This window comes from Neolamprologus brichardi, chromosome 10 (assembly GCF_056152115.1).
Source record: "Neolamprologus brichardi isolate AB-2024 chromosome 10, ASM5615211v1, whole genome shotgun sequence".
NCBI classification, from domain to species: domain Eukaryota; kingdom Metazoa; phylum Chordata; class Actinopteri; order Cichliformes; family Cichlidae; genus Neolamprologus; species Neolamprologus brichardi.
Window position 1 is genome coordinate 27,441,145 of NC_142113.1, and position 26,539 is coordinate 27,467,683.

Consider the following 26,539-nt stretch of genomic DNA (forward strand, 5'->3'; position numbering starts at 1 on the left):
GGATGCTGCTAATCAGTGCCTGTGGTTAGTCCAGCAATATGAAAAAAGGAGACAGTACACTTCTCAGCTGTGCTGTCTGGGGAGCAGCAGAGTTGGTTGATGCTAAGGAGCCGTGCAGATGATTGATTTTCCAGAAGGATGCTTTGAGACACTGCTCTTGGTCTGGCATCTGATTAACATACACGGCATTATTCATGTCATGAATATACAAGGAGGCAAGGAACAAATAAATACTGACATGCATCCAGGAGCTGATAAATATTAAATGGAGCACACATGGCTTCAGATTTTACCATTTCATAATTTGAACATTCATGCTGTGAGGCCTCTAGCCAAGGTCTAATCTCGGGTTTGAACAGGTTGAGCAGCCAAGTGAGGAGACCAAGAAACGTCTTCACAAACATCATATTTGTGCTGTGGTTAGGTGTCATGAATTCAGTTTCTGGTTAAAAGTTTGTTGTTGATCCAGAAACTTCAATAAGTAACACCATAAAACAGCCTCTTATTTGTTTCCATGTGGGTTTAATACAAAAAATCTTCATAATGATAAAGTAGTTAAATAGACTGATATGTGCAGCTGTGCTTCACATACTCCACAAAACAAAGCTTGAATTTAGATGAACTCTACGAGGCAGTAGGCATGTAGGCTACACAACAAATTAAAGGATAAACAAGCTACTTTAAATCACATCATGAATTAGTAAGCATGATTACAAACACATTTGTACAGTATTTGACCTACACAGCCCCATTTGCCAGTCAGCCTCCTCCTCAATCATGCTAGCAATAGCAGTTCTCGCAGCCAAATATATCAGTAGAATTCAGGTGAGGGGGCATAGTTATGTCTAAGGAGTTTTCTGGACCCCCAAAGTCTCCAGTAATGCCAATGAATTGCTAGGTAAGTATTAAAACACACTGTACTCTGTGAAGGCATTTAGAAAAATAATGAGGCAGTTTGTGTTATCAAATTTGACCAAGTTTTTTTTTAACTGATGTTTTTTTGTTTTTTTTTAAATTACAGTTAACATAAATGGCTAAGAGTTTTACTTCTGAGTTTAATCTTAGCTAACTGTCACAACTTTGGTAAAACAGTAGCTATTATCAATGCACTGTACTCAGTGGCGGTCCTAGCCTGTTTGGCGCCCTGGGCGAACACTCCCTCTGGCGCCCCCCCTTCCCCCCTCCTCCCCCGCCCCCCCCACACAGACACACACAAAACATATTAAGGATTGTACATTAACATAAAGCTGTTGTACACACACACATATGAAGAGAGAGAGAGTATGCATAGTATGCAAACAGCTACCAAACAGCCATCATAATTCGTCACACAATGAGAACAGGACAAATCAACAATTGACAATGACTCATTAATATTAAAATCTGTAACATAATTTATTGTTTGGAGTTTAGTCTGTTACTGTTACTATTTTTACCATTTCTTCTTGGAGCAACTGTAATCCACATTATTTCCTTAGGGATTAATAAAGTATTCTGATTCTGATTGTTTCAGGATGACCTGCCATTATCCAATGACACATCTGCTTACCTGTATCTTTTGCTCGTTTCTCCTCCTCTTCTTTTCTCTTTTATATAAACTGAGGACCTGATGACTTTGAACTTTTCTTGTCCATCTTCCATTGGTTTGAATTTTGCACTCCAGTATGAACACAAATCCCCTAACCCGAGGATCACCACAACATAACCTAACACACCTACACCTTAGTTCACAGATTCACTTTGTCTAAGGTGTATTTCTGAGATTTCACACAACCCAGGATTCAAATCATGAATACATGATGGACTTGGATTTACAACATTATAAATGAAATGTGCTCTATTTGGAAGCAGCAGGCCCCCCTCCCCTTTCGACGGGTTGTGTGTGAGACTTTAAATCATCAAACTGTAAATTTTAAATTGTTATTGATCCCTTTACCCCGAGTCCTAAAGTGTATATTTATTTTCTTACTCTTCTTATATTCATTGTTTGTTTACTTGCACTGCTGTAACTGGAGCCTCGTCGTCTCGTCTCTCTATATACTGGACTGTATGTAGCGGAGATGACAATAAAGTTTACTTTGACTTCAGCAGCGAGCAGGCGCACCGAGGGCTCTTGCGCTCACTTTTCGTGTATAGAATTTCGAAAAAACATCGGTGCAAATTATAAGTCTGTATCATGATGTCTGGTGTTTTTGTGTTTGTTTTTATTTTGTTTTATTTTGCGAGTTGGTTATTAGATGCTGCTCCCCGCCGTCTCGCCCTCTCCTCCCTGCGCCGCAAGCAGCAGGCGCACCTCACAAACGGAGGGCGCCCTTACTCCCAGCAAATGGGCGATAGAGAACTGATCGGTGCCTATACCATTCCCAATATGCGCTGGCTGACGTCGGGGCAGCATGAGTACGAGCATTTTTTTTTTGCCGATGCCGCCCCCACCACGATGCCGCCCCGGGCAACCGCCCGTGTCGCCTGTATCTAAAACCGCTACTGACTGTACTGCACCTTCTAATGCACAAAAAATTAAGAAAAACAACAGCAAAGAACAACAAAACAATTTAACAGCTAAATAAACTAACATAAGCAATAGTATTTGAGTGAATGATTTCAAAAAACAAAAATATTTTACTACCCATGCAAAGCTAGCTGTAAAGCTAATGTAAGCTATCTGTTAGCAACTATCGTCTTTGCTAGCTAGCTTAGTTAGCAATGATTCTTTCATTGTTAACTAATTCTTTCATTGCACTGATTAGATAGATGCTTTGTGACTGAACCAAAACATGTATGTATATTCCAGATATCTGTAGTATTATTAGAATCATATTATTACATCACATTTACCTCTCCTCCACTTCTTTGAAGTGTCTTCCAGTCTCAGCGCACTTGTTAGCATGTTTTGGTTCGTGCAACTGGTCCGTCGGGTTATTGTCTCCCCAGAAACATTTTCATTGTGTTTTTTCCTATTTCCTTTGTGTTTTGTGTGCTTTTGCAGCATTTTTCTTTTTGCAGGTGTTTTTATTTTGCAGCGTTTTTCGTTTTGCAGGTGTTTTTCTGTTTGCAGCGTTTTTCTTTTTGCAGGTGTTTTCTTTTTGCAGCATTTTTCTTTTTGCAGCGTTTTTCTTTTTGCAGGTGTTTTCTGAAGTTGCAGTCCGTTTGGCCTCTCAGGGCCACCATACAAAAGTCACAAAAGGCTATACAATAAATTTACTGATAGGAAATAAATATAAAAAAATTATAAAAATAAATAATATGAAATATAACAAAAGAGTGTCAATGCAAAGCCTGATGAAGCCAAAAAGTTCCCTTTTTTTTTTTTTTAACGACTCCACAAAGTGGAGGGGAGGGATGCCTGCGCTTGTGATGCTTGTACACCACACAGGGGTACTGGAGTGTTCTCCTTTTTTTTTTCAAGCCATCAGAACTGAAACAAACAAATTCCTGCAAGATTGGGAGTCTACAGGTACACTAGCTTTGTCAGGTTGCTAAAGTTCATAAAAATAATATTCATCAACCATGGTAAAACATTTTCATGATAACGTCTGTTAATTAGTGTTAAACCCAATATACCGCTTCATTTAACATGAGTATTTGGCAGACATATTTTTAGAAAATACCAAGTTAATAAGAGTTCTATTTTTCTTTCAAGCACATTAAATGATTAAACTTAAACAATAAAAACTTTCACAAACTCATTAAAACTCAAGTGAACTTTGTAATGTAACGGTAAGCAGGGGGGAAAAATGGAAAAAACAAAATGGCACGAACTCTGGCAACTGTTTATTCTTACTGTTTAAATATTGCATCTTTTGCACAAACAGGCACAAACCACACACACGGAGCCCACTGGCAGATGATCCAGCCGTGCCTGTGACAGTGATTCAGATAACAATTTCACGTTCATTAAATGTGTTTCTTGAAATCGCCTTCTTTTTTTGGCATCCTCCCACTCAAGACTCCGGTAAGGTTGAGAAAATGACAGGAAATACAAATGAGATGCCACCAAGTTGTTACAGTTGAAAAAGAGTTCATTTAGAGAAAATTTGTATCACTTTCTCTTATCACGAGTAATTAAGGAGATATTGACTACAACATTACCATGTAATTTTAAGTCTATTTGCACTCTCTTAGATTAAGCCACTGTTAAAGTATTGAGTTATATCAGGATCTATCAAAGCGTATTTGCAAATGGCATATTTTCTTATATAAGATAAGCAGAGATGCTCAGCTTTCTTTCTATTGCCCAGATTTTTTCTTTACTTCCTCTCTGATAATTACTATGAGAAGGGTGTCATTTGGAGAGATATAACCAGTATGTAATTTGTAGAAATAATTGATGCTGTCTTTAACTTTTGATGAGGGTTGTGTCCCAAAACTGTGCTTCAATTAAGATATCTCTATCAAAAAGTTGGGAAACAAACTATTTAGAGAATGAAGTTAAACACTACAAACAAATAAAAAAAACCTTAAATAATTAAATGTATTATATTATGATATTTATGGTAATTGGGCCTGTGTGTGTGTCATATATAGTGTGTATTAAAAAGGCTTGTTGGTAAATAGACTATCCACAAGGAGGAAATTTACATTTAAGGTTTGTTGAAAAGTGAAGCAAAGTTGGATCAGCTTTTAACTGAGCAGGGTCGAAGTGCATTTAAAAACAAAAAATATCTCAGAAAGCTGTATTTAACACAAGAATCCTCCTCTGAATGCAACTCTAGAGAGAAACTGAAAGTAAAGTATTTGCCGCACTTGCCTAGGTATCTTGTGTATGCATCACAGAGGTTATTAGCCCAAAGTCTGGGGTTGTTGCCTTTGAATCATTAAGGAAAGGGTGAGTGTTTGAAGCTCCTTGATATAATGATCCTTGGCAACTCTGAGAGTTCAAAGTAAATTGGCAAGGGTAAAAAAGGCTTTTCTGCCACTGAACAAAATAGAGAAATCAGCCAGCTATGTTTAATAGAATTTTCATCAGTGCTCAACCAGTCTCTCAAATGGGTTATCTAAGATAATGGCTGCATGGGTTCATTACCTCCTTGTCAAATTAAATTTCTTTTTCTCCTCCAGGCAGATTGGATAGTGATTACAGATCTAACCAAAATAAGGCTCTAACTTTCACGCTGTAAAACTGGGAAAGGGCCGCCATGACAGCAAAATTAGTCTGTTTCATCCCAACCCTTTGTTGTAAACTGACCAGACCGCATCACAGAAAGAATTGGTTTCTGATGCTGCACCACTGTGGATTCTTTGTTTGCCTTCTTTCTTTCCTTCTTTCTGACTCTTGTACCTCTTGATTGAAATGTCTTTTGTGAAAATGAGATGATGCATGCCACAACAAGCAGTATTTACTTCAATAAAACAATCAAAAGAATCATCTCACTTGGTTTTAATCATTGTTCTTGTCGTGATTTGATCAAGTAAATGAAAGTAAATGGCACAATTTTAGATTCTGCTAAAAATACCAACCGTTCCTTATCTGAGTCCAGGTGGCAGGGCCAGCAGTCTGAGCAAAGATGCCCAGATGTACTTTTCCCCAGCCGACTCACCCAGCTCTTCTGGGGACACCGAGGCATTTCCAAACCAGCTGAGATACATAATTTCCAGTGTGTCATTGCACTGCCTTAGGGCCTCATCCCAGCGGGACGTCCAAAACACTTCGCAGGTGTCCTGGTCAAATGTCCGAACCACCTGGAGGAGTAGCAGCTCTATTCTGAGACCCTCTCAAATGACCGGGCTCCTCACCTTATCTCTGAGGCAGAGCCCAGACACCCTTCAGAGGAAAAACTTGCAAACCAAAGACGGAAAACATACGCCTTCAAAGTAAAAGTTTTGCCTTCTGAAATATGTTGGCGATACAACACATTTCAAAAGGCACAACTTTTTGAGTTGTACCAACTTAAAGTTGTGCCTTTTGAACCTTCAAAGTAAACTTTACTTTGAATGCCTCTGGCTCCGATTTGCGTTGCACTTTTCATCTGGCGAATAGTTTGCAGCCAGGTCAGCAGCTGCCGTGCAAATGGCAACAACTTGTGGCAACCAAAGCAATCTCAAGAGGTCTTAGGTACAGCACCGTGTACCTTTATGATCAGTTTCATGCTAGCAATGCAAGCGCCAGAAATCAGCAGGAATTTTTTTTTTTATCGCTAGGCCTGCTAAGTTTGCTAGCTTAGTAAACAATAGATTTCTCAGTTAGTGAACTTTCCCACACATCAAACTTGCCTAAAACTGTTGCTTTTAAAAAGGACTAAAGGAACAAACATGACAGATACAGTAGAGAGTCCTTGCTAAGGTCACAACTGACAAGCAGCTAGCAGCAGCTAAGCCCAAGACCAAAACCTTTGCTATTAGGCTGTAAACATGTTTACTTCTACTATAAAGTTGGCCAATTTCAAGTTAAAGGAAACTGAAGAATTCTCAAAGAGCTGATTGGAAAGCAGTACATAGTGTTCAACTAGCAAAGTCAATTTTAAATATAATGCACTAAATCAAACATTTGCTTTAAATGACTAGGAAGATTCATTACATCACTACATAAATGTGCAGGATGTTTTTTATTTGTTCACCTATTTCCTGTTTAGCTTTTGAGGACATACAGTATCTGTGAGCAAAAATAACTGGAATATAAATGTTCTGTCAGGTGCTTTTAATTTCCATTTCAGTTAGTATTTGTTGGCAGCACCTATTTCAAATAAATGAAAAGTCCAAGGCTTCCTTTCCCATCTAAAGGAATGGTAACACTTTTCTTTTAATTTGCTCGTCCGAATTGGCGTGAAAACAAATACCAACGTGTTTGGTTGTGAACTGGCCTTCGCTGTTAGAAGAGTACAAAGGAGAGCGAGCAAAGCAACTTAAAAGCTTGAGAGAACCCCCTTCAAAAAGCACCTTCCTTTACCCCTCCGTGAGGAAGAATTACATCAGACTGTACCTCTCAGGATGTGCAGGATCTACAAATAGATAGCTTCAAAGAGATGAAAGCGCTACCTGTGTGATGAGTGAACTTAAATCATCAAAGTGGAATGGGTGGAGCATGCTGTGTCTTGAAAGGCAATTTGCATTTAAATATGTTTTAAGGCGTTTAATTCAGTGGTCTGTGAATATTTTCAGGCACCCGTTCTGGAAAAACTCAATCACTGAAGAGTTCACTAATGATAACAATCTACAGCATGCTGAAAAATGCTTAGAAAGGCTTATAGCGCTTTCGCACAGGCTCATTGTATTCATGGTGTTGAATATATGAAAATGTGCAGATTTAACAAGTAAATTTTTCACTTTAATTTATACAGTAATTACAGATGCTTATGAATATGACATGTTCTTTCCTTTGTTCTTTTTTTTTTATGGCTCTGAAATGTAAGAAACCTCAATCAGTTTACCGTTTCTGAAAAGGGAACAAGGCAAAGTTCACTTTTGATTGCCAGTCACCTAGCAACAGTGATCTCACAACTTAAACCGACTGAATAGAAAGCGTATCTTGCTCTTGACCTCTCGTGTTGAAAACACAACCTCACAAGTTTCACCTGAAAGCAGCATTCGTCATCTATGGACCAGGGTTCATGAAGTGATATTAGCGGGAAAAAAAGCTTGAATACACTGATTTATTGCTATTTAAAAGTGGGTTTCAATTTAGTACGATATCTTGTGTTTTTCTTTACAGTGGCACTGTTTTAGTACCTTTAATAGTAATAATAGAGTTCATTACCTTCTTAAAAAGAAAAAAACACATGGTTGCGCAAAGAGATTGTAGACGAAAACCCTTCATGCTACTAAATAAAAAAATAAAACATTTTAAAAGGCTAAAGTGTGTAGAATGATGTCAATAATCTCATAGCCCGAGGAAAGAAACCTCTCTGAAATCTGGTGATGCAGCAGCACAACCTACTGCATCCGCATGCCAGATGGCAGGAGGGTGAACATGCTGTGGCCCGGATGGGTATTGTCTTTTAGTGTCCTTTGGGCTCTCTGCAGACGCCTCTCCTTGGTGTCGGTGATATTCTGTGCACTGTTAATCACCTGCTGCAGAGCTTTACACCATGCACATCCCATCCCAGTTTGTAATGTTTCGAGTTAGGATGCTCAATAACGTCACACTGAAGTTTAGCCTTCTTTAGGGCAGAACAGGCCTTGAAAGAATATCTCTGACCTTAGACTTTTAATGTTTTGACTGGAACAAATCTTTGTTTTAATTGGATGAATGAGAGGAAAAATTGATTTTTTTTTTGCGTATACAGCAGGCATCTTCACTTGATCACTCCCATTACCTGAACCATCTTTAAAGATTAAAGATCTCATGAGATTAGAGTGCTTTAACAAGGCATTGATCAGCATATCTCTAGCATACATAACATCGGCTAGTACATCTGTGTGCCCTGTGCATGTTAACTAAGGTGTCTCTTGCTCTTTAAACCAACACAAAAGGTGCTGTTAACTCTCTGAGCCCCAAACACAACCCCTATGTTTTGGAAGCAAAAAGGACCAGTAGTTTTTGATGCATGTTAGTTACAAGGATTAGTCTTTTTTCTTTTTTTAAATAATACATTTCAGATCTTTCTAAATGAGAAAGACTGGCTCCTCAATTGCTTAATCTCCTCTATTAGTAACAAATCACAGCAAAGTAAGAAGTCCTGGGTTTTTTCACCGAGTGTTTTTGAGTTGTGGACTTGGTATTGTTCCTGAGCTTTCTTTTATGACTTTTACAGATTAGGTTTGGTGTTTTTATGGTAATCTTGCATTCTGTGATTTTTCTTTTGTCTCGTTACACTGTTTCAGTTTAGGCGTGTCACATTCCCCATTAACTACCAGTGTCTGTGTCATGCTGTACCGCTGGTCCATTTGTGCCCTGAAATCATTCTAAACATGACACGACAACATGACACAGAAACTTGGACTTACAACCTTACCTTTATCCCTTTAAATTTTTAAGGTTTCAGAATATGAAGCCATGTGTTTGTCATGTAAATAAGAGTTTTTGTTTAAGCGTATGCGTGAGCACTGTGACACAGTAGTGATGTGTGCAGTAGGAGTGACAGATGGGTTCAAGGTGGAGGTGGGATCACACCAAGGGTTGACTATAAGAACCTTTCTGTCGGCAATGCTGATCAGCAGGCTGACAGATACGATCAGGCAAGAGCCTGCATGAGCTATATATGCTTGCAGGTGATACTGGGATCTGTAGTGAAAGTGGAGCTCCTGGAGAGGTGGAGAAAAGAGGAATGAAAAGTCAGCAGGAGCAAGACAGAAAACATCTGTGTGAATGAGAGAGAGGAAAGTGAAATGATGGGGATGCAGGAAGCTGGGGTATGAAGTTGGTTAAGTTTAAGTCCTTCAGCTTAACCGTCCAAAGAACGAGGGTGCAGGTGAGAAGTAAAAACAGCATAAGATCAGTGAAACCATCGTATTGTTACACATATATAAGTTAGGTCCTGTGATGAAGTCTGTTTAAAATCGTAATGATGATGGGTGTTAGAGTGAGCAAACCCTGGATAATCCTCTTTTTTTTTTTTGGAAAGATGACCAAAATTTACTAAAATAACTTCATGTTATTTGACCTGAAACTCATGACTAAACCAGTAAAGTCATCTGGAGCATAATTACTCAGGTCACAGAGCAAAACAAATTATAAAACCAGAGGTCTTTTTGTAACCACAGGAGTTGCCTCCTGCAGGCCACCCCACTTTGGCTTCAGTTTTCAGACCCAGAGACTATGGCCATCTTTTATACAGTGGACGTAAAGAACAGAGTGAAAAAAAAGGTTTAGAAAATGGTAGTGAGAGCAGGCAAAGTACATGGGTAACAGTGCTGATGAAAAGGGTGGAGGTAGAACCAATGGCTGCTGTGTTAAAGATAATAAATTTGCACTGAGAGTGACAAAGGCTGACAGGATTAGGAATGAGTACATCAGAGGGAAAGCTCAGAGATGGACAATATGCCCCAAACCTAGCTTCAGGTGAAACATTACCTTAAAAGGGACAGCAAACCTCCCTAGACATCTGATCTCTGAGTAGTATAATTCATTTTGATGTTATTAGGTTGCTAAGTTGATACTTTGTTAACTCAGTAGACATTTTTTTTTGTAACTCAATAAATAGGATGTTACAAGTTCACAGAAAGCTTTATTTATTGTAGAACATAGCTGGTGTACTGCTAAGTTAAAATGGGAGACGTGTATCATTTATCAAATCTTTTTAACAAGACTGTTTTAGGGATTCATAATCAAGTATATGTGTTGTTCTTATTAGGATTTCGCCTACTTCAGTATCAGTTTAAATGTATTAGTAAGACATACACGCAGCAAGGGGCAAAGTAACTGCACTGGGCATGTGCAGAGAAGAAAGCGCCAGGTGTACTGGGAAAAGGATGGTGAGGCTAAAGCTCCCTCGCAAGAGGAAAGAAAAGAAATAAAAGGGAAGCAAAGAAGAAGGTTATGGATGTGGTGAAAGAATCTTATGTGACAGAAGAAGATGGAGAGGAAAGAAAGAGATAGAAACGGATGATCTCATGTGGTGACCCCCCCTACAGGAACAAGTCTACAGAAAAAGACTTGGACATCATTTAACACAGTTTAACTGGAACATTTATCACCAGCTCATTTGCAAAGTGCTTTTAATTATGGGCCATCTCACACAGCATACAAAGTCCTTGGTCTCTGCAAAATCCTATGTTGTAAATATGTGCAGTAAAATTGTACCAATCCACGGAAATGTGTTTCCTGGCCAGAGAACGAGCAGTCAAATGTCCCGCAAGCCAAAGAGTTTGACATTTCCCTCTAAAGCTGGCAGACCAAACCGGGGCTAAAGCACCACTGAGTACTTAATTGGGATTCAACAGGTGAACAGAGGACGCTCTAGCGTATAGGCGATGACAACAAGCATAATTTTTATGTTACAGCACTTTGTTTGGTAGTAAATACAGTTTGCCGCTGCGAGAGTTTCACACTCTTTAGTGCAGGCCTGCCCAAGCATTGTTTATTAGGTTAATAGCTCAGCAGCCACCCATCTGTAACTGATTTATCACAACATGATTATTTCTATGGCTTTTGCAGTCTTTCACATAGCTTTTTAAACAGGAATGTATTACGCTGTACATTACAGCTGAGCTGACAAGGGCAGTTTGGGACGCTCTTCAAAAAGGCTCCAATGCAAAACGAGTCCGAGTTGGTCAATAACAATAATGGTTCAGAATAGCTGGTTCAGCTGAAGATTCAGTTTGTGGACACTTTCTGAATTGAAATGCCAGAAACACTTTAACGGGATGTGAGTAGTTACAATATATCAAGACTCTTTCCTCCAGGTTTGTCGTTGTATTTCTGTTGAACCAGCTCCAGCTTTTTATTTGGGAGACAGACACCCTCTCTACTTTTAAAATCAGGCTCAAAACTTTCCTTTTTGATAAAGCATGTAGTTAGGGCTGGATCAGGTGACCCCAAACCCTCCCTTAGTTACGCTGCAGGAGCTTCCCATGATGCACTGAGTGTTTGTTCTTCGCTCAGTGCATCACACCATGCATTTAATCATTAGTTATTATTCATCTATGGCTCTCTTTCACAGTGGGTCTTTTGTCCTGTCTTCTTCACATCACTCCCAACTGCTCACAAAGATGGCCGCCCCTCCCTGAGCCTGGTTCTGTCAGAGGAATCTTCCTGTTAAAATGGAGTTTCTCCTTCCCACTGTCGCCAAGTCCTTGGTCATTTGATTGTTGTGGTTTTATATTGCGGGGTCTTTATCTTAGACAGTTGTGATTTGGTGCTGTATAAATAAAACTGAGCTGAATTATTTCTGTCCTCCAGCCATTTAAAAAAATATTTTAAGCCAAAGTTGCAATGTGTATCATTATGAATGGTAATGATGAAAAATGCTTTTGTCGCGAATCCATTCAAAAAGTAGAGGAAAATGATGTTTGCAGTATTCATACAGCCTAATCCGTGTGTCATAGTTAATTCTCATTCCATTAAATTTTATGAGACTGTGTTATTTATGAGCAGATGCAGCCACAGTCCCAAAACTGCCTAAACAGCAGCAGCTGTGGCCTGCAGTAACCAAATCCAAAAGAGGAGGTGAAGTGGTCCTCGTGACCGTTTGGATGGTTTACGCGCGGGACGGTCTGATCCAACAAACCTCTCGACGAATATGACCAAGATGTGGATTCATTTGGTCAATAAAGACACATCATTCAGTGGCGTGTTCTTCTGTGAATGATCTGGTGTGCACTTGAAACTGAAACTCGCAGGCTGACATGTTGCTAAGTGGCTCTCGTGTGTCAGTATGAAATATATCCAGTTTATTCGGGCTCAGGTGCACTCGGGTTTATATATGCAGCTTCGCCAGTGTGACGCTGGGAGCTGCTGAAAAGTGTTAAATTAATCTTTCGGAGTAAAAAAAGAAAAAAAAATTGTGATTACTGATAACGATAATGACAATTGCTCACTGCAGACATGAATTGTAACCAGTGAAGTGGCAAGACAATCAAATATATTATGACTTGAAACATTAATCCGTGACTGTGTTGCAGCAAGTTTCTCCAGTTTTTGATTACATTTCTCAAAGTGACACATCCACTGTTTTTGCCTACTGAGGAGATGATGAACAGCAGGTTATCTGGAGCTCAGCGTGATGGTTGCCTCTCTGCAGATATCCTGATTGGTGCGTGTTTTTCTGCACACAGAGGGAGATGACTTCACAGCCTGCTAGACAACTCTTGGTGTATTTAAAACAGCAACTTCCCTCTAAAGTAGAGTGAGTTCCCCTCAAATCGACTCAGTCTCTTAATTCATACACGCAACATATTATTATTGATGTATTCGGTTCAAGCAGGCACTGGTTGTATCTGTCAAAACATATAAATAATAATAATGATAACAATAAAAGAGTGATGTTGGAGTCAGACGTTGGGGAGTCTGTTGAGAAAACGGGCTAAGGCCTACTATGACAGCAGACCCAATGAAAGAGGTTACACACAACAAAGCCCAATGTCAACACTGACCAGGAACCAACTGGCATATCAGTGCTTTAAAATCAGTAACACAAAGGGAACAATTCTGAGAGGTGTGGACACAATGAGCTGACCCTGGCAGAGGAGAGCAGTGTTAAAGACCTAGGTGATGCTCAGACACCTGCAATGTCTGATACATCCCTCCAGCTGAGGATAAAAACTGCTGTGGCCGTGGCTTCTGTGTAAGCTGTCACTTTGTTGCACTGTTCACTGTGATATACTGAACTACTTTGTTGCTACATTTACTGAGACATTTTTAATTCTGCTTTATCGTCTTTGATGAATTTTTATATATGTCGCTTCTCCACAACTGTATTGCATTTAAGCTATTTGCCGTGACACACAATAAGACTGACCTATGAATCATTCAAGCATAAAAAAAAGGACGTAACTCAAGGGATGAACCGGCATCGTGTCCACACATAACAACTTAGCAAAGAACCAGCTTTGATTTTAGTCTCTTCAGGCATTTTGTTACTAGCAGCCTGTTACAAAAACACAATGTGTTCCTATTTCTTTTGTTGAAAGTGCAACAATGCCAATAATCATACTTTGACAGGCATAAAAATAGTGTTTTGCACCCACAAGGTGATTCCCAAAGAGCTATTAATCGAAAACCTGGAATATCTCGGCATGCTTGGTAGGGTGTCGTAAAGTATTTCAGAAAACTGGACAAGTTGAGTAAGAAACAAGGAGCAACAGACCAAAAACTTAAAACTTCATCTACAAAACTTGAACAGTATCTGAAAGTCACGTCCTTAAGAAACAGGAGAAAATCCAGCAAAGACTCGACACGAGATCTCAGAGATGTATCTGGTCCTTCCATTGATCCATCTACTGTTCGCATCCACCATTCTACTCCTCATTGAAATGGTGGATGTTGAGAAACCATTCATAAGTAATGGAAACAGGGGAAAAGGGTGAGGTATGCCAAATTACACAAGAACTGGACTGAAGCTCAGTGACTCATCACTGCAAGCAGTAAAACATGGTGTTATTTGTGTTTATATTACACAAATAAATTATTAATATTGTATATAAACGTGAATATCATGTTATATAACATGCAGTAATATAACCATAAAGATGTATGATAAACATAATGAAAACTAAATGGAAAACGGCAGTGTGCTCTGTTAAGGTGTATGTCATGAAAGCAAAACAGCTGAATTTGAACAAAATCACAACTAAAGCAGAGACACATAACTCCGAGTCTCCATTAGTGGCTTATTTAAAATTAGATATCTTGATAAAAAAGTGACCCACTGGATATAATATAATATAATATAATATAATATAATATAATATAATATAATATAATATAATATAATATAATATAATATAATATAATATAAAAGCTTTTATGAAGGGTTATGCTTTAACCATTTTACTGCTTTTTCCTATAATAATCCTGTACTTTCACATTGAAGGTAATAGTGTGTCCAATAATAAATCCATGTGTTACACTAAAATACACTAACGTCCAGTGGTGCTACCATAAAATCTCTGTATATTCCCATAGTGCCTGCAGTCATGAGTAATATATCAGTCACGGCTGAGGCTGCTCTCACTTGTACATTAGAGCACTGCTGACATCTTGTGGTTAGAAAGGCATCAGGGTTTTTTTGTTTGTTTGTTTGTTTGTTTCTGTCACAATAAAAAGCAATTTGTCACCACTGACGTTAACATCAAACTGCATCATTTTGTATACTTTTTTTTCCATTTCAAGTTAAATTTGAAGGCACAATACTCATCTGGAAGGAGAAAACATGGCTTACCTCCATGTTGTTAACTCGTTTTCATTTTGCTGTTGAAACTGGGATTTGACTTTATCAAATATTTATGTTATTCCTTAATGTTTTTGAATATGTGCTGTAGGAATTTCCCACCTTTGGGACAAATAAAAGTTGCTATATTTTATCTACTGTCACAGTCAGACAAGAGAGGTAGAAAGTTATTTTAAAGACAGTGCAGCCTGAGGTATTTCTAGTATCCCAGCAAGCCAAATGTAATTATTTCATATTGGAATATAATTTTGCTTTTCAATTGCATTAAAATACGCATCTGTCTGGGTTTGATTTTAATTCCTTTAGTTAACGTGTCGTCTCCAATTATGTTGTGCATGTCACAGTTTAACAGTTTCTCAGTGCTGTATCTGCGTAAGGGTTTTGTCTTAAAGCAAACTAGTGTAGTCATGGAAAGACTACTAAAGGTCATTTTTTAAAGTGCCGTGCAGATGCTGGAGGATGCCGAATTGTAGCAATGGCTCCCATATTTATGTAATCCTTCCATTTAATACAAGGGAAGTGAAAAACACTGAATGACTTTCAGTACATAAAGTTTGTAAATGATATTTGCTACTATTGTTTCTGTAGAAGTTATAATGGAGCGCATTCGGGGCGTTTTGTCGTTCAGGTAAAACTTCCTTTAAGGTGTTTCCTCTTCTGTCCTGATGATCCAGCTGTTGCAGGACATTTAGCACAGATTCAGTAACGCCATGATCAGATCCTTCGACTGGCCAATAGGAAAACACAACAACCCTGCCGTGATGAGAAACTCGTCGCTCATTGGTGAATCTTCGTGTGACGTTTTGGGAAACTAGCTGTTAATTGGTCGTCTGCCCGACTTTAGTTGAGTGAGCCTCCCTCCGTCGTTGTTCCGGGATACCTGCAACCGAGAAAAGGTACAGTGCTATTTACATGGCTGTAACTTTATATTAATAGCGTGACACTCCAGGTTACTTATATTTAAACCCGATTAAGCCTTTTTGAGTCCCTTTAGTGAAGCAAAATTTTTTTTTTTTTTTTTAAAAAAAGGGGTTTCTACGCATAACGAGTAGTTATTGTCATGTTTTTGCGTTCATGTATGTGCTTTGCAAAACTTTTCAGTGTACATACATCCAGCCTTCATTTTTCATGTTTCAAATACCCATTTTTAATTTTCTTAGAGGAAAGTGAGCGATGTGGAACTGTGATAATTAAATACTTTAAGCGTTTCGGTTAAAACGGAAACGGTAATGTTAAATGCAATGCAAATGCTTATTCGGCCACCCGTGTTTTTTGTGATTTTTACAAACTCCGGGCTCTTTCACTTACCGTTATGTGTACGTGACAGTTAGGCTATGTTATCTGAACTAACCGGTTCAGGAAAAGTGATCAAACGACGACGGTGGCATTTACCACGTCTCGTCATTGTTGGTGGAATTCCAACTATGATGCAGATTTACACGCCTGATGGGCACCTGCCGTTAAGTCTATATGAGAAATGCAAACTGCAAAGAAGGTGGTAAAAGTACCACTTTCAGATGGGGGAAAAATTAAAGCCCTATTTATGAATTTAAGAGTTTAAACGTTTTTCAACAAATGTAACTTTATACATGCACTTTTTAAAAAAACAAAATCCACTAAAATAAAGTTTAAGTTGGATAATGACTCAAAGGAAGTGCCAGGAGGCCTTCCAAGATGACTGCATCTTGGCTACATCTGTCTGATATTTATTGGAAAACTAGTTATGAAATTCCCGAGCTGCCAGACTAACTAGTGCTGTGGTTGCTCTAACATTTCCAAAAAAGCATGTAACCCAACTACGAGGAAGACAACAGTAACTCAGCAGTCTGTGACTTTAAGCCCATTTGCTTGCCTACATTGCCAGTTAAGACTGAATCTAGAGGAGTAGCAGGTTTGGTGTTAAATTTGAATATGTTCAGTTGGCAGCCAAGGGTGGCCTATCAGCATTAAGCAGGAGGTGTTGATGGAAAACCACCAACTCACTACCTGGCAGCAACAGCACGCCACTGTATGAATCACCATATGTTACTGAACCAGGAGTGGCATACAGTCTGCGACTTTTCCATCTCTGCATCACTCTAAGATGGCAACGGCTGTAAAATTTAGTAGCTATAAAAATGAGCAGTGGAGGTGGAGGTTCGGGCACTCGGCTAGGAACTTTCTGTGCACCCTCCATTGGATATTTTATGGGCAACTGGGAAGAAGGATTTGTGGAATGCCTCAGTTAGCATGCCCACTATGACCTGACACCAGATAAGCAAAAGATAATGGATGGAGAGAAAATTAAAGGTGAATAAGGGAGACTAAACCTCTCAACACTGACAAAAATCTATATTCAAATACTTAATTTTTTAATTTGATATAAAGACTGAAACCTTACAGGCCTTTGTACAATTAATTTAAAATCTGGTGTCAGAATGAAAACTGCAAATAAATCAAAATCAGCACTTTCAAATCAATCTGCAGTGTCAGCATTTTGACTCCTGTAAGAGATTAGAGGACCCAAATCTCCTCTCACTATGAAGAAGCAGTGCACCTACTGACCCGTCTGTTTAAAAACTACTAAAAGGAAATGCTCTGATATAAATATTGACTTTCTTTTGTTGTATTTTTACAGATTCAGCCATGGATCTTGTGCTGAATGTCGCTGACTACTACTTCTTAACGCCGTACGTGTACCCAGCGTCGTGGCCTGAAGACGGAGCCCTGCGGCAGATTATCAGCCTGCTGGTGGTGACGAACCTCGGAGCTGCAGTCCTGTACCTGGGCCTGGGAGCCATCAGCTACTACTTCATCTTCGACCACAATCTGATGAAACACCCACACTTCTTGGAGGTATAAAGCCCATATCTTGTTTTTATGACGGATGCAGTAATAAACTGAGTGTTGGCAGAGCTAAAGCCTGCAATCAATTGACCTTTGTATCAGCAAAAGGGTGTACAGATTTATAGGAACACTTGCAAATTACTGTCCTGTGCACACTATAGCTTCAAAACCAAGAATTAATAGTGTTTTTATTGTGAAACTAACTGTATTTTATAGTTGTTTATGTTACTGGTTTCACCTCCTGTAGTGTTGTTAATGCTTTTCCTGCCTAACGGACATGTAGTGCTTTAATTGGGCCATTTAACTGGGGTGAGGGTCTCTTCATGAAAGCCTTTGTTTGTCTTTTAAGGCTGGGTGAGATTAATTTTTGGGTTTTTTTAGCCCCCAAACTACTTGTTTGAAATGCACTTAGATCATTTTGTCCATCAAAGTTAATAACAGAAATTTGCCACATTGGTTTCATTTTTTTCTTCATTCTTATTTATTTTATTACATATTAAAAAAATGTTACTTATTGTTATTTGTAGAATCAGGTATGGCGAGAAATCAAATATGCGATGACCTCTCTGCCCGTGATCAGCATTCCCACTGTGGCTTTGTTTTTCACTGAAGTCAGAGGATACAGCAAACTCTACGATCATGTCGCCGATTCGCCCCTCGGTAAGCTGAAGAAGCAGCAGAAAATGTTTCAAATTTTCCAAAACGCACCAAGTTTTTGTCGGTGACATGACCTCTGTGCTTTCAGGTTGGCCCGGCCTTTTCCTGAGCATGATTTCATTCCTGTTCTTTACTGACATGTGCATCTACTGGATTCACCGCTTCTTACACCATAAGCTTATTTACAAGGTGAGGACACTTGTGTTTTTTCATACTGGCAATATACAATTGCTGAATAATGCAAATGTCTTTATCGTGCGTTAAACTTTATTGACCCACTGCTCTCTTGAACCTAACAGCTGTTTCACAAACCACACCACATCTGGAAGATCCCCACTCCCTTTGCCAGTCACGCTTTTCATCCAGTGGACGGCTTCATGCAAGGACTGCCCTACCACATCTACCCGTTCCTCTTCCCCCTCCACAAGGTGCTCTACTTGGCTCTTTACTTTTTAGTTAACATCTGGACCATCTCCATCCACGACGGCGACTATCGTGTACCCGGAGCTCTGACGAGCGTCATCAACGGCTCAGCTCACCACACTGACCACCACCTCTTCTTCGACTACAACTACGGTCAATATTTCACTCTGTGGGACCGCCTGGGAGGCTCCTACAGGCACCCGTTGGCTCTGATGGGGAAAGGTCCCCATGATCTGATCAGGAAACTTCAAGCAGAGGGAAAGTTGGGAAATGACGAAGCGAAGCCTAACGGGCAAGTGAATGGACGGGCTCAGAGGGGAGTTACCTGTAAGGAGGAGTAACAGTACACAGGTTATGAATAATTTCAGAAAGTGATCTCTATTTTTGTAAAGCCAATTTGTTAAAGCCCTGCGTATTGGAGAGTAATTGGAGTTCATGTATGTGCCAAATAAGCCTTTGTAAGAATTGAGTTCTTGTGGAGCAATGAGTGAATGTGAAACTGCTGCCCCTGGTTGGACTGCACACACATACCAATCACAAACTATCGACTAACATCCGGAGATGGGGTGTTGTTTTGTAGTGTAACTGATTTTTGCAAACTGCTGAACTGCGCAGCAAAGAGACTTGAGGATCATCAGAAAGCTGGAGCTACTGGAGCTGCTTCAGTCACAAACCAGACCTGAGGCTGGTTTCACAGGGCTCTACTATAGCCAGAGGTTTTTATTTGACATGTTATAAATCAGAGTAACCCAAAAGTTGAAACACTGGCTAATCAGCCATGCCTACTTTGCACTTCCAGCTTTTTATTATTTTTTTAAGAGTCATAAGAAACGTAACAGAAGAGCAGCAGAAGCCTCATTAACTTTAATTTTTCAGAAGTCGTGTCTTCTGTTGCAATTTAATTAAAATATTGAGAAGATAGCAATTATAACTAACAGTTAGAAATTACGTTGCCAACAGAAGTGTCAAAAAAATTCTGAAACATTTAAAAATCTTAGAAAATGTGTTTTATAGATATACTGGGCAGTTTCCTCTCGGTAGGGAATAAAGTTTGTGGGATAAATATTGGTGACACATGTGGTTAATTTATTCTTAAGCCCTCACATGGATCATACCTTAAACAACCTGCATTTATACATCCATCCCCCTCAAAGCACTGATGTGGTGTGATGCATACAACTCTATATTCTTGGTTCTTTCTTTTCGAGCTCTGCAGGATTTTTTTTCGTGTGCACTGATTCTAGTTATAAAGACAAGAGAATAGTTGAACGTGATCATTTAATACATGTTTTGCATTTTAATACTATAGTTGTAGTATGCAACATGTAACTGCAATAAATGTATGCACCGATTTTTTTTTTTTTTTTTTTTTTTTTAAAATATTAATACAATAATAAATGTAAAATATATTTTGGGCAAATATTTCTCAGTGTCTCTTTATTTTATTTTAAGAGCTTGTATTTTATGGAAGCTTGTTTCCACTTCCAAAAACAACTACTTCTTCTTTTGTGCTTGGGATTAATATCTCAAAATTTCAACTAAACTCAACTGACTCATGGGTGTCAAATGTTTTCCTTATTGGTGGACTCCTCAAACTTCCATAGTTGTTGGACTTGCAGTTGTAGTTTAAACCCGTGGTTTCATCAAACACTTTGACCTGAAGGCAAGCTGACTGCGTAAGACGCAGTCTTCAGTACCCTTGAAGTTTGACCTGCTGAGCTTTTGGGTCATCCCTCCATCTTCAGGTAGTCGAGGCAGCGTTACTGACGAGAGCTATGAAAAATGCTAGTTAGTGGTTGTATAGCTAGGACTGTTGTGCAGTGAAAACAAAAGGGAATTTCAGTATATTATAATTTATTTTTAACATATCTACTTATTTTCTAGTGAGGTGCTAATATTTTAATATTTCTTACAAACTACACTTTGTCTAGAATTACAAATAAAAAGTAAAATAACTCGTATATAAAACCAACTTCCTGCTTTGCAAACTTTCATAAGTGGTGATGTAAAACTCTACAACCTTGGTGCTGTTGCAGTTCGATTTACAATGTGTAGTGTTAATGTTGTGAAGGGGCACATTTAAAGCAAGAGTTTTGTGCATAAATCTAAACAAGTAGTTTTTGGTGCTTAAACTTAACCAGCAAGTAAAAGCAAAACTTACAAAAGACAAGTGAGAACAAAGTGCACAAAGCTCCCAAAAACCACGTTCTCGTATGTACGCTTTAAAACCGTAATGTTTGTTCTTCTAATATTGTGGCAGCCAGTATTTTTAAAACACAGACGACACAGGGGAGCAGCATCTGACAGTGTTTTACACGTTTAAGATGACAACGCAGGTTTTATATGCTCATAATAAAGAACAGAAGAACCACTGAAGCAGCTTTTTTATCAGAGCAAGTATGATGGGAAAGCCTGTTCTACACATGCTCGTTAGATGTCCAACTCCCTTGTCTCGGTGACAGGCAGGCTTTGCTCTCCTGTCAGTAATGTCAGTCATCTCAGCAAAAAAACAAGGGCATCCAAAGGAAGGATCGCATGGCTGCCCCGGCTGCCATTCCTGCTAACATTCCCAGTGCTAGATGCTCCACCACGCCATCAAACGGGTCCCTTTGAACAACCACCTGGTGGGTTCCTAAAATATAGACAGAAAGAAGACACATATACCATTCGTGTTAACATGATGGTTGCTTTGAATGTCTAGAAAAATAAGGGCAGATCAGGATTGTAAAAAAGGGACAATGTCAGAACAGTCCACACCTTGAAGATCATTATGGTGCTGTGGATTGTGCACCGATGATGAACTGAGCTCATTTATTGACAAAGGCCTTTTTCCTGATCCCGAATTTAAGTATCAGCTCGTGTCAAATCCCAGTTGTGCTTATCAAAATGAACTTAAACTAACTGGCATACAATGTGCCGGTATTGCCGTATCGATGGGCTTCTGTGCAAAAACTAACCACAGTGCATGCGCGTATCTACCACTTCCACTGGAAATTTAAAGGCAAGATCGATGCATAAACAAAAAATATGAAGTCAAAACAGCATAAGCATCATTTCTGGATGAAAATACCTAAACATTCCCTGAGGTTATAAGAGAAGGATCAGACTTCTGTTAGGAAGGCAACAGTAACTCAAATATCCACTGATTACATTCCAAATTTGCAGAAGAGCATCTTTGAGTGTAGATGGGCTGCAGCAGCAGAAGACCACACTGGCCCAGCTAGACCCAGGAAAATGACAAAAAATTCACACAGGCTCAACAAAACTCTACAAACATGGGATAACACGCCATGTCACAAACTGGTTTCTTAAACATGACCAACTTCATCGTGCTGAAATTGTCTCCACAGTCACCAGATCTCAATCCAGCGGATCAGCTTTAGGATGTGGCGGAGCAAAAGATTTTTACATCGTGAACGTGAAGCTGATGAATCTGAAGCATGTGATGCTATCTTGTCAATGTGGACCAAAATGTCTGAGGAATGTTTCTAGTACTTAGTTGAATCCATGCCTATGAAGAACTAAAGCATTGCCAAAGCCAAAAGGGCCTTTTAACCCAGTGCTAGCAAAGCAAACACAAGTGAAGTGAATGTATAAAACACATGGCATAATACTTTCAAAGTAAAATCCTATAGGCTTTTACTTTTAAAAGAAAATCATTAAAACCCAATTAAGTGAAGTATTTAAAGGACTCAGACGTACACAGCCCCACTAATCTGCCTCTCGGCTCATTTACAGAGCAGGTGTGTGGACTTGTGTCCAGCTAAATGTGGACACAAATATAAAACACTTACAACATCATAAAGAAAAATTGTTATTAGCATACCAATTACTGTTATTAGTCTAAGCACTGCTCATTGCCACGTTTAAAAAAAAGATTGCTTTGTTCTACTTAATTTATTGCTGATTCAAAGCACCGCCCAGCAGGAGCATCAAGTGCCCTAAATCTAGCTCCAGAATTCAATTAGCTCACAAACTGAGCAGATGTGTGGAGGCAAACAGTGCAGCAAGAAAGAGTACTCAGAGTAACACATGTCACATCTGGGAAACCATACAAAAAATATGCATTATCACACATGATGAGGTTATACAGAGGTAAGTGCAGTGAATGGTTCTGGGTTTTCTGACTGTTTCCTCACAGGCTACATACCAGCTACACCATAAGTGCTCAGTTCTTGTGGTGTGCCATGTTTTATAAAACATACTGCAGCAGCCAAAGCAGTTATGGATTATTTAGATTACTGTTGAATTGTCTGCTTCTTTGGAAGAAGAAGACAGCTGCCATATTTCAATTCCCTGTTGTTTACAGGATTCAGAAAAGAGCCAGAAATAAGCCAGCCTGTTTTTGCTTGATAGGATATGGTCTAGGATAATAAATGCAAATGAATGCTGTTGTTTTTGATCCAGTATATAGACCGCAGCATTAGATTTATTTAGTGTAGAGCTAAATGCTTCTTTAAAATGCTCCACTTGGCATACACCTGGTTAATTTAATTTATTTACTTAATTTTATTGTCCTAAAATTACAATATTAAAGGAAACTATTATAATTTTCCATACTTGTAGCCATAAAAGTGGCTACAAATTATAATATATGTACTATGTATTATATTAAGTCGATAATATGTCTAGTTTTCTGTGTTAAGCTATGATATCTTACCTGGTCCTGCTCCAGGTGTTATGTAGACAGTGTGGCGGCTATTGAGGGGGACAGCCTGGTAGGAGTCATCATATGGGTCATATGTGAACACCTACAGTGAAAAAAGCAAAGCACTACTTTTAGCTCTGTGGTGGAAACACTATCTGAGAGCTTGCTGATCGTGTTTAAGCTTTTTACAGAAAGCATGAAACACTCACCGGGTTTCTTCTGGTCTGCAGCAGAGTCAGTTTCCACGCTCTGAAAAATAAACAAGCAGGACTGAGAAACTGAGGGACGGTTGTGAAGTAAAAGAGAGAATAATGAGGCGAAGCGTGAGTACCTACATTGATTCGTCTTCACTGTTTGCGCACAGGTTGAGTGTTGAGCCGTCCATGAGGTGAACCACGACGAGATTCTCCCTGGGATTGCTCTCTGGTGGAGTCACACCTGGAGTAAAATTAAAGGAGTAAATTACCCATATTTGTTAAAGGTAAATCAAAGGTGAGAATGAATGAGCTAAAGCTTCTTTCCTATTTTATAATAAACTGCGAAGGCCTACTGTAAGAATACATGTTTTTGCCATGGACATGGTAATCTATTATCATGAGATAGTTTCTTCTAAACTTCTATACAGTCTGACCACTATGGTCTTTAAAATACTGCACATTTAAAGCACTTCTGTGTGTCAGCGTTCACACTTAAATAGTGATGGAACATGTTCGCTTGGTATATTTGTATCACAGATCCGTGCTGTACCTCCACATTCCTGACCGGACTGCACATCTATGCACGCTAGTTTGAGACTGACGCGATGCTCCAGCTCTCGCCTGTTGTCTGACTTGTAGAAGCAAAGACTCCCATCGATCCAAAGGTCACACCAGTTGAGCTTCCAGCGTTTTAGGACAGAAGCTGGAGAGGAGACACGTGCCACATTGTAAAATTAGTGCATGGTAAGGTGCTGGGATAACTTTAAACTTCAGTTTAACATCCTTCTGTTGCAGGCCTCACATCTCAGGTGATTTAGTAGTTGCTTTTGAATATAGTCCCACCCCTACCCCTCCCACCAAGGAGGTGTATCTCCATTGAGTGTCCTTGATAAGCCACTTAAAGGCATGGCCAAGAACAAATAATGAGATTATAAGTTACAAAGGCAGCACGGTGGCACAGTGGTTAGCACTGTTGCCGCACAGCAAGAAGGTCCTGAGTTCAATTCCAACATCAGGCCGGGGTCTTTCTGTGTGGAGTTTGCATGTTCTCCCCGTGTTTGTGTGGGTTCCCTCCGGGTACTCCGGCTTCCTCCCACCGTCCAAAGATATGCAGCTTGTGGGGATAGGTTAATTGGATAATCCAAATTGTCACTAGGTGTGAATGTGCGAATGAATGTGAGCGCGAATGGTTGTCTGTCCTTGTGTGTTAGCCCTGCGACAGACTGGCGACCTGTCCAGGGTGTACCCTGCCTCTCGCCCTATGACAGCTGGGATAGGCTCCAGCGCCCCCCGCGACCCTGAAAAGGATAAGCGGAAGCGAATGGATGGATGGATGGATGGAAGTTACAAAGGGTAGAGTTTCATAATGCGTGAAGTTTTCTGGAAAATCCTCAGTGTCAAGTTTGCAATCTGGTCACTAACACAAATACACAACACAACATACATGAAAAACAGCCCACATGTATTAGCTATGATTAGAATAAAGCTAATAAATCAGCTATGCTGATAAATGTGCTGATGTTAAATGATCCTAGTAGAATTTAAAGCTTTAAAACTCTGGGATGTTGTTATGAACCAATGCATTGGTCATCTGTAGACACAAAGCATCTAACCGAGCAGTTAGCAGTTTGAAGCAGGCAGCTGTATTTAGTGAGCTTCTTTAAAATTCAAAGGATAGCCTTCACAGAGATATCCAGCACACTGCCTGTCCCACGACAAAACTGTAATCTGCAAAAATGCAAAAGGTTTCAAATACATTTCACTGCGCTAAGTGTCATCACTTTATTCAACGCAGTTTAACATTTGCTCAAGGTGAGGTAAAATGTGCATGTAACATGCTAATTGTCACATGTCTAGTCTAGATGTTGATGCTCATACTTAGTCAAACTCCTTAAAAACAGAAAAGTGAAAAAAGTAAAAGAAAATGCAACGGCCCTTATCACTACACTTAACAAATACAGGTGAAATGGATGAATATTATTTTAATTATAAGACAAGTCTTGTCCTGTAGGTCTTGTCTCTTAAAGCACCCAAAAAATGAAGCCTACATGTTTTTATACATTAACTGAACTGAATAATTGAACCTTTAAGTTACTAGCACTAATTTTATTATAAAATTCCCTGAATTTGTGAAGAAAAAAAAACTTACTCTGTCTCCACAACCAGCTTGATTTCAGGAGCGCCATAATCCTCGGATGTTGTTCTTGTTATTAATTTGCTTTGATAATAATCCAGGAGCAAAAGGCTTGCTTATGTCTAAGAGACTCTGCTGTTGGAGGCCTCTGTCCTGAGGGTATTGAGGTATTGGTAGATTAATCTAGCTCTCACCAGGACTGACACTGATTCAGAGGATCATTCTGGATTAGGAGACCACGCCCTCTCTCAACCCTCCCATCACTCTTTCCGAACTGATTTCTCTATCAGACACTTGCACTGTGGGCCACACAATGTTTAAGTTGTTGACCACTCTTATTACATAAACTAAACTCCTGTAGGCCTCAATCCACAGATTCATCTGCACATGCATGACATGCTTTTACAATTTAATCCCTGTCCTAAAATAACATCCAGAGGATTAGCCTAATATTACCCAGGTCAGTTCTGTGAGTCTTCTCAGAATGTCTGCAGGTGATGCATGATGACATCATTTCCTTTTATAGCCTACAGAAAGTTCTGGTCTTGTTTACATCAGCTCAGTCTCCTGATGGTGTGTTTACACCAGTTCCTAAATTCAGAACTAGTTTTTGTTTGTTTGTTTGTTTGTTTTAACTGTGTGTCAATATGTTATGTTGTCACATCCCATACAAGCTCTGAAATGGCAGCTTTCCTCCCATTGTTACAGTGTTTCCATGAACCACTTGGTGATTATTGTTGATTTGAAACTCGGCATAAACTAAATATTAATATATATGATTTTATTAATAATAATAATGATGATACACTGAGTGTTAATGGTTTACTGGAGCATGCCTCTCTGTTTTTAAGGGACACAAAAGGACGTACCCACAGGTAAAATAGTAGAGAAG

General features: G+C 39.3%; 2 protein-coding genes across 2 annotated transcripts; one reads left to right on the plus strand and one right to left on the minus strand.

The window, feature by feature from the left end:
- The first annotated feature begins 15,597 nt into the window (after positions 1 to 15,597).
- On the plus strand, positions 15,598 to 20,054 carry sc5d (sterol-C5-desaturase). Its single transcript, XM_006785095.3, has 5 exons — positions 15,598 to 15,658; positions 17,380 to 17,597; positions 18,116 to 18,248; positions 18,334 to 18,434; positions 18,545 to 20,054. The coding sequence occupies exons 2-5, from the start codon at positions 17,388 to 17,390 to the stop codon at positions 19,007 to 19,009; spliced, it is 909 nt and encodes a 302-aa protein (XP_006785158.2). The 5' UTR covers positions 15,598 to 15,658; positions 17,380 to 17,387; the 3' UTR covers positions 19,010 to 20,054.
- A 451-nt stretch (positions 20,055 to 20,505) lies between these two features.
- Positions 20,506 to 25,809, minus strand: plekhb1 (pleckstrin homology domain containing B1). The gene is made up of 6 exons (XM_006785212.2): positions 25,663 to 25,809; positions 24,064 to 24,216; positions 23,652 to 23,754; positions 23,526 to 23,565; positions 23,329 to 23,419; positions 20,506 to 21,300 (listed from the first exon to the last, which is right to left on the minus strand). The coding sequence occupies exons 1-6, from the start codon at positions 25,697 to 25,699 to the stop codon at positions 21,167 to 21,169; spliced, it is 558 nt and encodes a 185-aa protein (XP_006785275.2). The 5' UTR covers positions 25,700 to 25,809; the 3' UTR covers positions 20,506 to 21,166.
- Between the last annotated feature and the right edge of the window lie 730 nt (positions 25,810 to 26,539).